Genomic DNA, 17,521 nt, shown 5'->3' on the forward strand with positions numbered 1-17,521 from the left:
GAGTGCTTCTGTTAGTAATGGTGAAATCATCAGAATTGTGACTTTCTACTTGATTGGTAGAAGGTCTAGTATTTTTATATAAAATCCTCTTTTACCTTACAGATGTTTGTTATATCATTCTGGGAAGAGAATAGTGTATTGTTGAGAGAGACCGGTAAATAATGTTGCTAGTTCATGAAAATCCAGTTCTCTTCCAGGTGGTACTGGCAGGTGCTTTTTACCCAAATTACTTCACTTTCGGACAGCCTGATGAGGAGATGGCGGTGAGGGAGCTGGCTGGCAAAGACCCAAAGACAACCGTCGTGGTAGGAGCTCCATTTCAGTGTGGCTACTGCAGAACGTTATAGCCCTCCAATTGTTCCCAATTTATAAGGACCTGGTGGATTTTTCCCCCCTGAAGTGAATATTATGGCTTGTTTGACCTTTTCACATCTACTTGCTCCTCAGTCTGGCTTCCTTTTTTGCAGACCTGGCCTTGAAAGAAAGTCTTGAGAAATTACATATTTATGACTAATGCTGATTGATCATATGCTGTTTTGAAGGATTTAAGACACTTCTCCATAAGTTTAAGAAATGAAATTGTTAACAGTTAACAATTTCATTTCACACAAAGTGTAAAATGTTATTGGTTGGCAGCTTCATACTGGGATTTAAACTGTGATCCCCAGACCGGAATGTATTCCAGTAGAATCACCCAGAGAGTGTTTATTTTAAAAATCATGTTTGAGGGCCCCATGCTACAGAATCTGAACTAGAAGGAATGGCCTGAAAATTAGCATTTAAATAACACATGTTTTCAGTGAATCAGCCACAGGCTTGGACCATTGGATCAACATTTGTAGACCATTTGTTTAAACCTGAGCGCATGGTAACCTCAGGAAGCACAACTGGAATAAAGCATGCAGGAATTGGACTTCTATTGGACTTCTTGGTTCCATCATCAGTTTCTCTGATAATGGGGAGGTGTAAAGCACTTGGCCAAACTTGCTGGCGTACAGTAAGCGCTCGATCTTGCCAGCTTTCCCTATTGTTGTGAATGTCCTCACAGTTGCTGAAGAGATCATGCACGGGGCAGGGAGGGTCGCAGATTACTAGAGGTCGCAGACTACTTGTGGAGATCTTTGAAGAGCCTAAAAGTTGCTGGTGCTCAGGCTGGAGATAGGGCGCTGAGATGCACTTCATATCTAGGGAAGGGGTTTTAATTTAAAAGGTGGTCATTAGCCTTTTATCGCTGCTGGAGGCTCTGCTCCCGTGGATCTTCAGGGTGGACTAGGCTCTTTTGGTTGGCTTCCTCGAATCCGTTCATGGTATTCTCTCCTCCCCTGTGTACTTGGAGAAGGATCCTATAGGAGTCTCCTCAGACACAGAGCTGTGCTTGCCTCCTCCATCCACGAGGCAGCCTGTTCACCATGCACTCTGGGGGCCAAAAATTTGTCTTCTGTGTGTGTTGTAAAAACCCAATGATAGCTAGTATTGACCCCGCACTCACCTGAGAGGCCCTTTATGACATACTTTGTATTCATGCTTCTCTGAGCCTCACACTGACCCCTCGAGGTGGGGATTTACCATCAGCCTTACTTCATGGGGTGGTTGAGTCCTAGGGTGACTCCATACTTTGCCTCAGGAGACTTGACAGCTCAGAGCCCAGGCGTTCGCGCCCACCCACCGCCTCTCTCGTGGGGCCAGGGTGTGTCCTGAGACAAGCAGGACCTGGTGGCAAGGATCCGGGGCCTCAGGTTTCCTGCCAGAGCCAGAGCCTGGAACAGGAATTACCGGGACAGAAGAGGGAAAGTGAGCACTCGGGGCTAGGAGAGGTCTGCAGCAGCTCAGGGTGCTTTGCTTTGGGCTGTGGTGGTGCGAGTGCCCCCGTCCCTAACCTGTGCTGTGCTCCCCCCCATAGTTCCCATTATTCCTTATGTAGAAAAGGGTCTTTTAAAGAGATGCATTTAGTCAGCTTGATTACTTGAAGGTAAAATAAAACACAACTCTTATTTTTGTTAGATTTTGGATTATTTTAACAGAGAAAGAATTATCTTTTATTTAATGTATATTTATCATTAAAATTTACTTGTAATGTAAAAGTCATCAGTCATTAAATATGCCTAACCATAGAGTCTACATATTATGGTTAAAGACAGTGAATTTTGTTTTTGTGAAATAAATAATGTGCAGCAGCTTTAGCTTATGAACGTTGTAACTGTTTTGTCAGCTCTGACATCTGCTCTGATGGATACTGTATTGTGTGTTACAGTTGAAACACATTCCTCCGTATGGATTTCTCTACTATAAACAGCTACAGTCTCTCTTTCGACAGTGCGGTCAAGTCAAATCCATTGTATTTGATGGTGCAAAGTAAGTCATGTATTTTTGTGTAACAACTGCAATTATGAAAGCCATCACGTGTTCAGTGTTTGCGGGGGAACTAATTCTTAAAACTGAGTGCATGTGGAAATGGGCCTCTATTCGGGCTGCTCAGCATCGCCTTGGAACGGAGCTTTGGTTTATCTTGTTGTCATTAGTGATTTATCTTCCTTGTCAACCAAGTGAGCTCCTAAAGGTGCTAAGCGGGGAGCTTGGTGGTCTGATAACTAGAAGGCTCCGTGGTGCTGTGGGTGCTGTGGCGGGTGCTTGGAGCCTGCGCCTGTCCCTAGGTTTTCATGGGGTGTCCCTAGTAGGGCCACAAAGAGGCCCCAGAGTAGGGTTTATCTGCTTGTAGTTATTTAGAACATACATGTTCTAAATATTTTTGGAAGACAAATAATGCAAAAACTCAGTTATATTGCACCTTATTTTAGTTGCAGATAAAGGAAACAAGATGGTATGTTTTGAAGTATCACTTTGAGTTTTTATTTCTAAGAGGGACTGTTGTGCTTAAAGACTATTTACAGTTTTAACCATCTAGCTGAATTCCTGAGACCAGGTGAAATTTAGGTCTCTGACTCCTCCGCCATCTTGCTCATCATCCCTATTTACAGTTTTAAATTGAATTTTAGTTTTAAAATTAGATATTTTTTTCTGGTGTTCTGTAAATTGTATTTCATTTATAAAACTTGGCAAAATCTAGTGAATAAGAAACACTTCCACTCTTTCTTTGACTGATGTCCAGTAACTCAAGTTGAGCACATTCAGTCCCTTTTCCGCTTGGATTAATTCCCTCAAACATTTTAAGTTCTGTTCCTGTGATTAATATATTGATTTTCTTTGTAAGCGTGTAAGCACATGCATCTTCCCCCTGGCCTGTGCTTGTGCTCGCATGGCAAATTCGTAACACTAACAAAGTCTTTCTAAGTTCTTTTAACAACTGTTACAGTTTTAACTAATTAAGCTTAAAATGTCTCAAGGTTTTTCAAATACCTAATACAAATTACAGTGAAATTTTTGATCGCATTTACAGAATCACTTCTTTAAAAGTGGAATCACACAGTGAAGTTCTCTTTCTTGAATATTGGAAGTCCATTTGCCTTGGCTGAGGTTCCAGTTACGGGTGGGCGATCTTTGATGGGTTGAGTGGCCTGCAGTCTGGGTTCTCACTGATCTTCATCACTGGGCTGAATTTTGTGTTTGTTTCATTTTCTTCCTGTCTGAGCCTTTGTTAAAGGTATTTTAATCCTATTTTGCGTGGTTCCTTGTATTTCTGGCATTTTAGTCACCGTAGCAATGTCATGTCAGTTACTTGGAGAAGTTACTGTGTTCTTCTGGTTATACCAGGAACAGTTCTTGTGCATCAGGTGTTTAAAGGCAAAGAATGACATGAATCACTATTTGACAGAGTGAAGGCTGTATTCCTTCTGGGATTGTGCAGGGCCCGCTTTAGCGAGGAACCTGTGTCAGGTGTGAAGGGCATCTGGGCACAGGTAGTAAGTGCATGGGTGCATCTTTTCCTCCCGTATGAAGCTTTCAACCCAGTTGTGGGGTTCTGTAGACATTTGCCTGTCGTGAAATGTTGTGGGAGAGGCCCAGGTGGTCAGAAGACACTCTTTCTGGGCCTCAGGAGCAGTTCACTTGGGACTTACTGAGGAGGTGTGTGAGGTGGACGGTGGGGGTGGCTGGTGGGGCAGGATGGGGTGCTGATGCTGTAGGAGCCCAGCGTGAGCCCAGCGGGGATGTTGGAGGGTGTGGGGTATGTGCCAGCCGCGGGCTTTGTGTCAGGTTTGTGTGGTGGGAGGCCAGGTGCTGTGCTCTGGATGGTCCTCTGTGGCCGCCTGGTCAGGATGGGCATGATAGATGGGCATGTGGAGACCCCTAAGTGTTCTGAGCTGCACTGTTTTGTAGGACTTGGTCAGGGAGTGATGAGAGAGGGGCCTTTTGTAGTGACCTAAACCAGAGGTAACATTTGAAACAAAGGAGGCAGCAGGTGAGACAGAAGCTCTCTTGGGTTTGGCTGTTGATCACATGTGCAGGACAAAGAAGAGAGGCGGGCCCAGGAGGGCAGGTCTTCGAGACAGCATTGACCAGAGAGGGGCTGTGAGGAGCTGACTCCTGGTGGGGGGAGGGTGGGCGGGGGTCCCACAGGCGGGACTTCAGAATCCTGTTGCAAGATAAGCATCGTGGAAGTGTGGTCTCAAGTGTGAAGGAAACTGCCTCTGAGGGAGGGACTCTGGAGCCCTCTAGAGAAGGGTGACAGGACAAGGGGTTAGCGAATTGGGCACAGGCCAGGGGGAAAATAAGATGCTTGTGCTCGGCAGTGAGTCCACCGGGAGGCGGGTGAGGAGGGCAGAGGAGAGCCAGCTGTCCAAGGACAGCAAATGCAGCTTGCAGAGAGGCTAGGCACAGGGATGCACACTGAGTAGGCCAGCCAGGTTAGGGGCTTAACTCTCTTACCTGCTTGACACTCTTCAAGGCTGTGTCCTTTCCAGGGCTCAGGTTACACATTTCTGTGACAGTACTTGCAGGGGTCATAGGTCTGTTTGCATGAGTATGATGTTTTGGCCCAGGGGCATTCATGTAGAAGCAAATGTGAACTTGAAGCTTTATTTCTTTATACCAGGAAATGCCCAGCAGACACCCTTAGTGCATGCTTGGTTCTCATTCCCCAGAGAAAGGGATGGGAGGGGTGCCCAGAGATGTGGGGGAGGGGGAGGTAGCGTGGGATGTTCGTCAGCATGACTGGGTGGTAAACTCGATGGTGTTTGTGGAGGGAGATCACAGAGATCACTGACCTACTCATTTGTGTGATTTTATCTTATCTGTGTTTTATTTTACAATAAAGTAGAAAAACCCCCAAAACTCAAAAAGCTGTCATTCTGTGTTCATTTTGAGAATTAAGATTTCGTAGCTGAAAAATCTCATTAGCGTTTGGTGTTTATTGTGCATTATCTGCATTATATATAAGGTTGATATGTGGTTTTACTTTAATGGTACATCATTGTAATTTTTATTTCTTTTAAGTAAATAATTTTCATTTAAGGAAACACTTTTTGGTTAATTATAAAGTGAAGAGTTACTGGTATTTCAAGGGGAGATGGAGCTGAACATTTCCATCTAATCTTGAGAGAAATTAATACAAACTTAGTTCTTTTTTTTCCAGATGCCTGATAAACTAATTTTTTCTTTCCATTTATGGAGCAGAGCCTTTGTGGAGTTTTCACGTAATCCAACAGAGAGGTTTAAAACTCTTCCTGCAGTGTATATGGCAATTAAGATGTCTCAGCTGAAAGTCTCCCTTGAACTGAAGGTTCACTCTGCAGAGGAGATTGAAGGGAAGGTGGAAGGAGGGGCTGTCTCAAAGCTCAGGAGCACCAGGTATTTTAGAAGGCGGCTGGGCAGGCCTCTGTCCACCTGCTTTTGCAGTTTCAGAGGCTGCGTTTAAATGAACCTTGCAGCCAGAGCCCTGGTTTCCTCATCTCCTGGCTGTGTGTACTTGGGCACATTACTTGATCTCTCTGAACCTTGGTGCTTTTCTCATCTGTTTGTTTTTTTTTCAGTTTTATGGCAAAATAATTGCCATCCATCGCTGTGCAAGTTGAAGGCGTTCAGCATGACAGTTTGATTTCCTTACACTGTGAAGTGACTACCACAGAACATTCAGTTAACACAAAAATTTCTCCTTGTGACGAGGACTCTTAGGATCTGTTCTCCTAATGACTTTCCTGTGTGTCTTATGGTAGTGTTAGTGGTAGGGACCGTGTTGCACACTCTATCCCTAGGACTTATTTACCGTAGAACTGGAAGTTTGTATCTTTTAACCGTCTTCCTCGTGTTCCCCCTTCTCCTACCCTCCGTCTCTAGTACCTCAAGTCTGTTCTCTTTTTCTATGAGTTTTTTTTTTTAATAGATTCTTTTTTTAAAATTTTCTTTGAAGATTTTATTTATTTATTTGACAGAGAGACACGGTGAGAGAGGGAACACAAGCATGGGGAGTGGGAGAGGGAGAAGCAGGCTTCCCGCGGAGCAGGGAGCCCGATGCGGGGCTCGATCCCAGGACCCTGAGCTGAAGGCAGACGCTTAACGACTGAGCCACCCAGGCGCCCCTCAATGGATTCTTAAAAAAAAAATAGATTCTACATGTGAGCGAGACCATACAGCGTTTGTCTGACTTACTTCACTTAGCATATTGCCTTCGAGACCTATCCATGTTGTTGCAAATGGTAGGATTTCCTTGTTTTTATGGCTGAATAATATTCCACTGCATATATATACCACAAATTCCTTATCCATTCGTCCAGTGAGGGACACTTAAATTGTTTCCATGTCTTGTCTGTTGTACCTAATGCTGCTATGAACGCGCGGGGATGCAGGTATCTTTCTGAGGTAGTGTTTTTGTTACCTTTAGATACATACCCAGAAGTAGCATTGCTGCATCATATGGTGGTTCTCTTTTTAATTTCTTGAGAATTGTCCATACTGTGTTCCATAGTGGCTGTACCAATTTACAATCCCACCAGCGCACAGCATTTGTCTTTTTGATGATGGGCACTCTGAAAGGCATGAGCTGATACCTTGTTGTGGTTCTTACTTGTATTTCCCTGATGACTAGTGATATTGAGTATCTTTTCATGTACCTGTTTGCCTTTTGTGTATCGTCTTTGGAGAAATCTCTATTTAAGACTTTTGGCCATTAAACAATTTTTTTTCCTATTGAGTTGTGTCTATTTAATAGATATGGTACTTATTGTACAAGGTTGTTGAGAAGATTGAGCGGAATCATGAAAGTAATTCTCAGTTTAAATAGAAGGGATTAGACCTAATATTAGTTCCTCATTTCCTTTGTTTAAGCACAGTGGTGTATTCTCTGTTTTCATCAGAGCAGATGGTAGGACAAAACAGAGATGCAGCTGGGAGCACCTGGGGGCTGGCCAGCACAAGCTGCCCCTTCCTCGTGGAGGAACAGGAAGGCTGGGCTGCCCATGTGGCTGGCCCCGCGTGGTGGCACTCACCACTTGGCAGCTGTCGTTGGGCATGTGGATTTTCTTTTCTTGGGCCAAATTAAATCACCCTTCAGAATTTATGAAGGATTCCTTTGCCTTTTGGTCACACTTTTTGAGTACCATGTGTAGGAATTCTCAGTCATCCTTTCTTATTTGTGACCTTTTTAATTTTATGAGGAACTTGACAGGAATTTGGGGGAATTGGTGAGAAAGGGAGATATGTCCCATTGAATCTCATCCCGTGGGGGAGGTTTAGATTCTGAGACTCTGGGGGTGCAGCGGGTTAGGTCTGTAACACAGGGAGGATCTTTTCTTCTGGTAACTTTGCCTGAGTCACTCTTACTTCAGAAATGGGTCTGAAAAGTTGAGAGAGTTGGGTCAGGATCTCTTGTATAATTTTTCTTCTTCTTTGAATAAAAGCATTAGGAAAGGGACATTTTGTTTTTATCAAATTTGTATTTCATATTCTTGAACTTTAGCTTTTACTCTCTTATTGTCCTAAGGGATGAATGATAACTCCTTGGTTTATCAGAAAATCATGTATGTCTTTTCTAACAGCATTGAACAGGGCATGGATTCTGGTACTTTCGGAAAGGTCAGAGTCACCTCTGAAACCAGAAATTAGGAAATATTGCAGGTCTTAGATTTAGAATGTGTTCCCTTAAAAGTCGATCTTCTGTAAGAGTCTTGACCTTTAGAATCTATTGTTGAAGGGTAGTGTGTAACTCTTGGGTTGCACGGACCTCCAGGGCAGCTCAGGAAGCTGTCGGAAACTCAAATTTGAGATGAAATCAAATTTGTCATCTCCAGGTTAGGTGTTTTATTAAAATATTCTTTTCTTGTATAAGCACTGGAATATTTGGGGCCATAACTTCACATACGGAAGTACGTTTTCTTTGTAATACCTGACTTTTATTTTTATTTTTTTAAATCACGTTATGTAGGGTGAACGTGGACTTCCAGAAGCAGACAGTAGATCCTGTGCAAGTCTCATTTAACACATTAGACAGATCCCGGACGATCACAGATCTCCTCTTAACAATTGATGTCACGGAGGTGAGATGGTGTGCTTAAATCATGAGAACTTTTCTGTCGTCTTCACCTAGAACTGTCATGTTGTAGACATGAGATAGCACACGTATACACACACGTGCGCATGCACGCACAGCATGTGCGCCTCAGTGATCGAGTAAATGCAGGTGGGTTTGAATTCCTGTACTTGTTAAATTGAAATGTGGCTACAACACAGAATGAAACACAAATACTCATTCGAGAATCAAAGTGTAATTTTTAGAATGTTAGGTACCATTTAAGATGCTAAAACATTAATTTTGGCAGCGTGATACACGTGAACGTTTTAATTGGCGTAGTGACGTATGGCTGTGTAATTCAGTTTATGTCAATAAAGCTGGCGTCAGCATCATTACTCTTTAAGGTGTGGTTGTTACTTCTTCAAATAAAATGTCAGTGGAAATACATACCTGCTTCCTGGTAAATCTGTGACTTACACTCACCAGGAGACTTCACACAGAAGCTTGGGCTCCGGGCCGACTGGGAAGCGGCAGCCGGCGTGGGTCCGTGCCTGGCAGTGTGGGCGGGAGGTGCTCGGGGAGGCCCTTTTCCAAGAAACACCCGCTCTTCCTTCTCGCACTTGTCACTGATCCTTCAGGGGCTGCGCTCACAGCACGCCCGCCCTCGCTGCCCTTGGTCCTGCCTGCACTCTGTGGGCTGGGCCTACCGCCTGGAGCCCATCTCGAGTAAAACAGTCTGGCCTTCTCTGCCCTCTCAGAGCCTTTCATGTGTTCGTGTGCTGGCAAGTCTCACACCTCTGAGAGGGGGTCTGGGACACACGTGTCCTCACTGCAGGTGACCAGGGAGCCCTCTTGTTCGTAAGCACCTATTCAAAGCCTGTAGAATTACTTAAGTTCCAGGGAATCCAGCTTGTGAAGTATAGTATGAATGTCAGCCCTGTGGTGTGAGCTTATGATAACCTTGACATAGAAATCCTTTCTAGAATCCATCTCTGCTCCTTTTCCTTCTTTTTTAGGTCGTTGAGGTGGGACACTTCTGGGGATATAGGATTGATGAAAGAAACGCCGGGATTCTGAAAAAGCTTACCGCTGAAATAAACCAACTGGAATTGGTGCCCTTGCCCGTCCACCCACATCCAGACTTGGTCTGTCTGGCTCCCTTTGCTGATTTTGATAAAGAAAGATACTTCAGAGCCCAAATCCTTTATGTTTCTGGGAACTCTGCTGAGGTGTGTGTTTTTCTGTAACTAATCACTCAAAGGGAAATGAGACAAACTTGTAGCAGTTTACAGAAAACCTTTTCTAATTTTAAGTGGAAATTAAATATAAAATCATTTGAGTTAGAAAAGTAGCCTCATAAAAAGTTATTTCTCTCAGTGCTATGTGGATTTTAGCTCCTGTCGTAAGACTGCTAGATTCTGGAGGTAGAGTAGATCCTTGTGTGGCCACTGGTCACGTGGCATGCGGTGCCTGACCCCATATTAAAGTGTGTCCTTTCCCCGTTCTCTAGGTGTTCTTTGTAGACTATGGTAATAGATCTCACGTAGATCTGGATCTTTTAATGGAGATTCCCTGTCACCTTCTTGAACTCCCATTTCAGGTAAGGTAGAGAAGCTGCTGGGTGTGAATGTGTAAGCTGGAAAGGATTCTCGAGGTCACACGGCCTACCCTCAGCCCACAGATAGGGGCCAGGTCCCAGAGTGGGAAGGGACTTGCTTGGTCATATAGGCCAAATTTGATTTCTGCTTTTTTCAAAAAATGTATTGCCACAGATATTTTTGTCAGTATTGTTTGTGGAGTGAGTTAAAATATATGGAGAGTGGTTTTACACTTAGCAAAAAAGTAGCTGTTTAACTGAAATAATTTAATTTCAAATACTTTCTCTGAGGTTTTTGGTTGTGTTGTAAACAGCTAGAACTTGGGTGGGCTAGATGTACCTGCGTGCCCTCTGTTGGTACGGAAACCGTTCAGAAGGCAGTCCAAACTTCTGTTTGGGTTGAAAAAGCAACATCCAGTATCTTTACCTGTGAAATCCTCACTTTGTGAAATCCCCCCCCAATTTTTTTTAAATATATATAATCATTTACTTATCTATTATCGTTGACACAAAATATGACGTTGGTTTCAGATGTGCCACACGGTGAGTCCGACTCTGAAACTCTTGCTGTGCTCGCACAGTGGTAGCCGCCGTCTGTGACCGTGCGGCACAAGTGCGATACCCCTGACCGCACTCGTGCTGTCACCTCTGGTTCCAGTGACTCGTCCGCTCCGTAACTGGAAGCTCTATTCCCTACGCCTCTTCCCCCGTTTTGCCCACCCTCCATCCCCCTCCCCTCTGGCAGCCCACTTTGTATTTTGGTCTGTCTCTGCTTTTTGTTTGTTTCTTTTGTTTTTTAGATTCCACATATAAGGGAAATCATATGGTATTTGTCTTTCTCACTCTGACTTATTTCACTTAGCATAATATTCTCTAGCTCCATTCATGTTATTGCAAATGGAAGATCACATCCTTTTTGATGGCTGAGTAACATTCCATTGTATGTCTACACCACATCTTCCTTATCCACTCATCTGTTAATGGACCAAAATTGTTTTTAGTAGGATTTTTATGAGAACGTTGGTGAAGATCCATGTTCAGGGCCACGTTTCAGCAGTATGTGGGGTGAGTGTTTCACTCATTTATAAAGCTGGTTCAGCCATGCTCTTCTGTCCTGTAGGCATTGGAATTTAAGATTTGCAAAATGCGCCCCTCTGCAAAGTCTCTCGTGTGTGGTGAGCACTGGAGCGGTGGGGCCAGCCAGCGGTTTGCCTCCCTGGTGAGCGGCTGCGCACTCCTCGTCAGGGTCTTCTCTGTTGTGCACAGCGTCCTGCATGTGGACGTGTACCGCTGCGCGGGGGCCCAGGGCACCGTCAACGTAAGAGACGTCCTCATCAAGGAGGGCTACGCTGAGCTCGTGGAGGAGCCCTATGAGTCCAGGGTACGCATGTTCATCCTGGTTGTGGGAGCGCATGTGGCCGGTGCACATGTGCGTGCGTGTGTGTGTTTGTGGGAGGGGCAGTGGAGAAGTGGGGGCGCCATTTTTCCTCTCTCAGGATGCTGATGGATGAATAGCGAGATAGTGTTTGTCGTACATTTTAAGTGCCTTCTAGGTTTCTTTGACACTAAATTATGGTGACTGGGTGTTGCTCTTGTTAGTTTCCTTTTATTAGGCTATTTGTTTCTTCTTAGAATGAAAATCAGATGTAAAAATGTTCTCTATTTGGGGAGTTGTTTTTTCTGTAATGGATTCCAAGATTTAGCTCCCTAATGAAAGCAATTAATAAGATATTTGTTTCAAGTATTTTCAAATATTTCAAAATGATATTCAGCCATTTCTTTCAAAATCAGTTCTGAAGCTATTTTCCTTTGAAGGTTTCAGAGATGCCACCTTTGAGTCAGATGTAGAAGGCCATTTATTTTCCTTCTGTAATTTCTGCTGACAATGGGGTGGGGCTGGGATTAAGGAAAGGGGAAACAGGCAACAGAACAGTAGCCAGAGAGCTGGCTGGACTTGGTATTTCCATGTGTGAGAAACCCTTTCGGGATTCTGGGAGTGTTCCTGGTGTGGAGCAGAAGTGTTGTGTACAGAAAGTTCTTTTAAGAGCTGTTTTTCACTCTCTTCAGTTTTCTGATGACTGAAAGGTAGTAAAGGCTGATGAATTGAGCCTTTTTTTAAAAAAATATTTTTTTATTTATTTGAGCGAGAGAGAGCACACAAGCCAGGGGGAGGGGCAGAAGCAGAGGGAGAAGCAGACTCCCCGAGGAGCAGGGAGCCCGATGTTGGACTCGATCCCAGGCCCCTGGGATCATGACCTAAGCTGAAGGCAGATGCTTCACCGACTGAGCCACCCAGGTGCCCTGGTGAATTGAGCCTTAAATGAATCCTGTCTTATTTTTTTTGTTTGAATCTTAAAATGTGCTTACTTGATAAAATTTACTCTTGACCTTAGTGACCTAGTAATCAGCTAAGAATAAGGTCATGCCTGTGAAATACTTTGATTAGTTTGGAATAAAGTACTTTTAATACAGTTTTTCCTTTTAGCAAAATGAACTTTGCTTATTCTGCTCAGCAAAGCCATGAAGCTCTCAAGGGTCTCTTCTCCAAGTCCGTAGAAAACATGGCAGACTTGTCTACATCATCTCCCGTGAAGGATGATGAAAAGTACCTGATCCGGGTTTTGTTAGAGAGCTTTTCTTCTAATAAACTGGGTGCCCCCAACTGCAAGGTAATTTATAGTTGCTGCTTTAAAATACAATTTAAAACTTAAAGTGATTTTATATTTATATGCTGAGTCATAACTAGTAGTCATGGTGGGCTTTTCTTTCCTGGTTTTCGATGTTGGTACTTTTTTCACAATGGCGCTTATCTTAGTAAGGGAAAAACCTGGGGTTTAGTGTAGAGAAATGCTTAGACTAGTTCTTTTGTTTAAACCAGCCTTTCCAGAGGCAACCTGTGCTTGTTTACCCAGTTGGAGGAAGCAGTGTATGGACTGTGGAGAACCAGGCCCACCGTGGAGGTGCCCCAGCCGGGGAGGCGGCCCAGCCCCAGCGGGCACTGGAGTCATTGCACCTGCCTGTCTCCGAGAATAGGCGGCCGCACACCCTCCTGCCCCTGCTCGGGGGCTCCCCTCTCGCCACCCCAGCCCCTGGCCCTGTGCTCTCCGTGCTTCCTACTCAATCGGATTAGTCTGATACATTGAAAAGGATAATGCTTCTACTGAAGTGTTTGGCAGTATTTCCTTTGTTTGGCCAAACTGTTCCTTAAGTATATCTATTGAGGAATGTTAGAGAAACCACTGAAAATAATAATCACTGCATCCCAGAAAAGCACCATAAGACATTTTTTTTCCCCCACTGCATCTTGAAGACGTTATAACTAAGGTGTAGCTGTTTTCTTTTTTAAAACGTGAGCTAACTTTTGGATTTTTAAAATGTATGTTAAGTAATAACTTGCCTGTTGGTAACATTTTGCATGTTTTTTATCGACAGGCGATACTTCATGGGCCTTTTAACCCTTATGAACTGAAGTGTCATAGTTTGACCAGAATATCCAAGTTCAGGTGTGATTAACTTAGGTTCCCCATGGATTTTTTTTTCTCTGCTCCTATATTTACAGAGCTTAACAGAAACTAATCTTTCTTTAAACTGTTGAAACCTTCCCTTTTCCAGCTCCTTCTCATTCCTCTCCTAGCTCCAAATCTGAGATACTCTTTCTCTTATACGCATTCTGTGTAAGACATTCTTGAGTATCTTCTAACAAGGGCCTCATTTTTTCTGTTCTTATTATAATTGATTTTCATTCAGTAAACCTGTGAATGCCTGCTGTGTTCTGGGAACAGTGTATGGTTTGAGGGGAACAACAGTGAACAAAATACACTCAGTGTGATCCCTAAAATTGTGTGTCTGGTGGGGATGGTATGCAAGGGAAAACGGGTCCTCAGAAGAAGGGTTGATGAGGCTTTTGAACATTATGAGAGGGGCTGTAGAACATTATGAAAGCATCTCAAGGGGCCCCTGAACACACTCAGGCTATGAGAGGCCATGGAGGTTTCCAGTCAGTGAGTGGGGAGGTGAAGGCGAGCTGGAGGGCGTTACTCAGTGTGGGCTTTGGCCTCAGTTTGACTTTGTACTTCAGAATGAGCGTAGTGAGGTTGGAGAGTGGGTGGGAAGCAGAAGGACCGCAGAGCTGTGGCAGATGGGGACGAGCTTCGTAAGCAAGATCCAGACTTTATCTGAAGACCGTTGGAAAGCCTTATGTGTGTTTTAAACACTCTCTTCGGCTAAGAGGCAAACCCTCTAGGATAGGCATCTCTTGGAGCCTCTCAGAAATGCAGAGCTCAGGCCTCTTTTGCACAGAGCCTGCATTTTCATAAGATTTGTAGATGGTCTGTAGGCCCCTTAAGGCTTGCAGAGCCCAGTGTGAAGAATGCATTGGGTTTGGGAGTAGAAGGGTCCTCGGGTAGGAGCGTACTTCTGAGGCTGGTCACTGCTGTAATCCTGGGTGGGTACGTTGTGGACCATGCTGAGTCCATGGCAGGAGGTGCAGAGACAGACTGCTTTATGAGAGCTTCGGGCGTGGAATCAACAGCCTGACGTGTGATTAGACTCAGTGACGTGGGAAGGGGAAGAGTGGAGGATGCCCTTCCTGGGTGGCGGCGGGGCCTCTGCTGAGCAGGGGCGGGTGGCCGGGAGCCTAGGGGGCGTTGTCAGCGTGTGGGTGGTGTGGTGCTCAAGGCCCGGGAGCGGGAGAGAGATGAGGGTGGAGAGGGTGGTGGTGCTGGATGAAGAGCAGGAGGCATGAAGGACACTTGGATGTTAAACAGCTTTCACCTGTTGAGTGCTGCACTCGCCTATTTGTGTCTGTGACATGTGTTAGCTCGGGGGTTGGGCATAGCACATTGCCTAGCGGGTGGATCAGCCTCTGTCCCCTGACGATGCCCCTTTCAGATGTGTTTGGATTGAGAAGGAAAGCATCAACTCTGTCGTCATCAGCGATGCCCCCGAGGACCTTCACCAGAGGATGCTGGTTGCAGCTTCCCTTTCCGTCAATGCAACCGGTGAGTCGGGCTGTGTTCCCTCATCATCTGCTCTGTCTCCCCCTCCCTCTCCTCTGTTACTAGGAATGATTTATCCTATAGTTAGCAAGCACATTTATGTGCCTGTGCTCTATTTTCAGGCTGTTTTCTGAGTGCGTTGGCTGATACAAGTTTAAGAAATGGAGCACATCACCTTTCCTTTTGTACAAGGGTGTGGGTATTGATTTCTTGATCCTCATTCATTCCATCATGCTTGTCTACCAAGTAGAACAGATCCAGGTTCTTGGCCCTGGAACAAACCCAAAAGCCTGATGGAAGGGAAGAGAAGAGTAACCACACAAACGTTGTCCCCAACAGGACGCAGGTTGCAGCATGCTGGCCAGGCGGATGCTGCAGGGTGCACTTGGCTGTGGGGCCGTGCCCACGGGGACGGACTCCGTGGAGGGAGGGGATAAGGAGTGTGCCCGGGGGGGGCGTGGCGTGACGTTCTGCAGAGTGAAGTCTGTGCCTGACGTCGCCTTTGTTGACTGTCCAACAGGGTCCACCATGCTGCTGAGAGAGACCTCTCTGATGCCACACATTCCCGGCCTCCCGGCTCTCCTCAGCGCACTGTTTGCACCGGTGATGGAGTTAAGGTTCGTCCGTTCTGTCCAGGCTTTGTGAAGTGAGAACCCCAGGGGGGAGAAGCGGGCGCCTCTCCTCCTCCTCTGGGAGAGGAGACACAGAGCACCTGGACAGGGCACTTGTGGCTCTCGTTGAGCTTCCCCGGGCTGGAGTGTGGTTGAGGCGGCGTTCCTGGTACTGACGTACCTACACTTGGGCTTGGTTCCCGTACAGACAGACAGCATCACGCGGGGGCTTGAAGACCAGCGGGGCTGGAGAAAGAAAATCAGGAGCTGGGAATAGGCTCAGGATGAATAACGTGCAGATGGTTGCCTGTTGTTAAGGGGCCGTGAAGGTGGCTCTCCATTTTCTTGCTCCCAGTTGGCAGCAGGCCGCCTTGTCAGTCCCACTGGTGATGGTAACTGGAGGGTAAGAGGGCAGACCGCTTTGCCAGTTGTAGCTCTTGTTGGTGTTGAGATGAAGCAGGAATTTGTCCTGAAGGCTTTAGCAGAGGGAGCTGTGTGAGCAGGAGCAGAGCCCTCGACAGCATCCTTACCGTGGGGACGGCCACGTCATGTGGTCTTTATTTGACATTCGGTGTGTGCAGAGAGCACTTACCATTGGGGAAGCGCTGATGGGCTTCTGCAGGGAGGCGACAGCTACAGAGGACCAAGGTCGGGTCTTGAGGAAGGCTTACGCCCCCAAGGAGACACATGGCTGGGGCAGCTGGTGGCTGGCGGCCCAGCCCCGCTGCTTGCTCAGCCCTCTCGCCATGTGCCTCCTCAGAGTCTGCTAGCACAGTCTCAAATAGTGGTCGTTTTCAGCGTAGAAGACGATTGTGTATGTTCTTTTTTTGCACTGAAAATATCTACTACTTAGAAAAATCTGGAAAAAGCTGAATGAGAAAAACCATATCATTTTTAAACATTTAGTGAATTTATTTTCAGGATAATTATATACATTTTTTGTTTTTAGGTTTTTGTTATACTGCGTCTTTTGCACAAATAGAAGCATTTTGACATTATTATGACATCTTTGTAAATATCTATTAAAATAGAATTTATTAAAATGGAATAAATATTAAAATAGAATATTTAGTGAATAAATAAATAGAATAATAAAATATTAAAATAAAATTGCATCATATACCACTGAGTGGACATAAAATGGCTTTTATAAACACTGCCCTATTTTATTTACATATGCAATTGTTTCTGACCCGCTCTTGTCCCGAAAGGATTTAATTTGCCTTTAAATGTTGGAATTGGGCTTCTCTCTCATTTTACAATAATGATGTGATAAATATCTTGACGATATTTATCTTCTGAGTCCTCACAGGGGAGACAAACCTATAAAAACAGTGCATTACATGTGATTATCTAACAAGGAAGAATGCTACTGTGTGGAAGGAGGGAGCGACTCAGTGAATATGTGAACACAAATTCCTCACCGACTGTTCCTGACACTCGCCTTGCTTCTCTCATTAGACTAAGGTTCTGCTCGGACTTTTCTTTTAAATATGACCTTTTGGAGGGTATGTGTGACATGGTGTATTATTTTTAAATCTCCAGAGTGCAAGGGGTTTATGTTACAGAGACACTTAAGAAACATGGAAATAATTGGTATTTAAAATACTATCTTTTTAGAACAAAACAAGCTTGCTAGGAGAAGGTTATATAGAAGCAGTACATAGCACTTTGCACGTAGCTGATACTCTGTATTCATTTTGTTGAGTTTAGTTTAAACGAGCCAGCATGGGGTAGTTTCTGTGACCGTGTGGGTGACACTGGGTGGCCAGACGCAGAGGCTCAGCTAGGTGGTCCCCAGGAGGGGAAGATGGGGCCTGGTGCTTTGTTATCGCAAGTCTGCCTCTAATGAGTTGAGTGAGCGTTTTTAACTTGATGAGTTGGTAAGAGCCGTTATTCGAGGGGCTTTGCAGGGAAA

At 45.0% G+C, this 17,521-nt stretch overlaps 1 protein-coding gene across 1 annotated transcript in view; it reads left to right on the forward strand.

The window, feature by feature from the left end:
• The window catches only part of TDRD9 (tudor domain containing 9), an 88,817-nt gene that overhangs the window by 52,095 nt on the left and 19,201 nt on the right, over positions 1 to 17,521 (forward strand). The window contains exons 20-30 of the mRNA XM_078054283.1: positions 198 to 305; positions 2,252 to 2,352; positions 5,569 to 5,742; positions 8,312 to 8,423; positions 9,415 to 9,627; positions 9,909 to 9,998; positions 11,116 to 11,376; positions 12,509 to 12,664; positions 13,428 to 13,498; positions 14,886 to 14,995; positions 15,513 to 15,609. Of these exons, the coding sequence (XP_077910409.1) occupies positions 198 to 305; positions 2,252 to 2,352; positions 5,569 to 5,742; positions 8,312 to 8,423; positions 9,415 to 9,627; positions 9,909 to 9,998; positions 11,116 to 11,376; positions 12,509 to 12,664; positions 13,428 to 13,498; positions 14,886 to 14,995; positions 15,513 to 15,609 (1,493 nt within the window). The remainder of the gene's footprint in view (positions 1 to 197; positions 306 to 2,251; positions 2,353 to 5,568; positions 5,743 to 8,311; positions 8,424 to 9,414; positions 9,628 to 9,908; positions 9,999 to 11,115; positions 11,377 to 12,508; positions 12,665 to 13,427; positions 13,499 to 14,885; positions 14,996 to 15,512; positions 15,610 to 17,521) is intronic.

The sequence above is a fragment of the Halichoerus grypus genome, chromosome 8, assembly GCF_964656455.1.
Source record: "Halichoerus grypus chromosome 8, mHalGry1.hap1.1, whole genome shotgun sequence".
Classification (NCBI taxonomy): Eukaryota; Metazoa; Chordata; class Mammalia; order Carnivora; family Phocidae; genus Halichoerus; species Halichoerus grypus.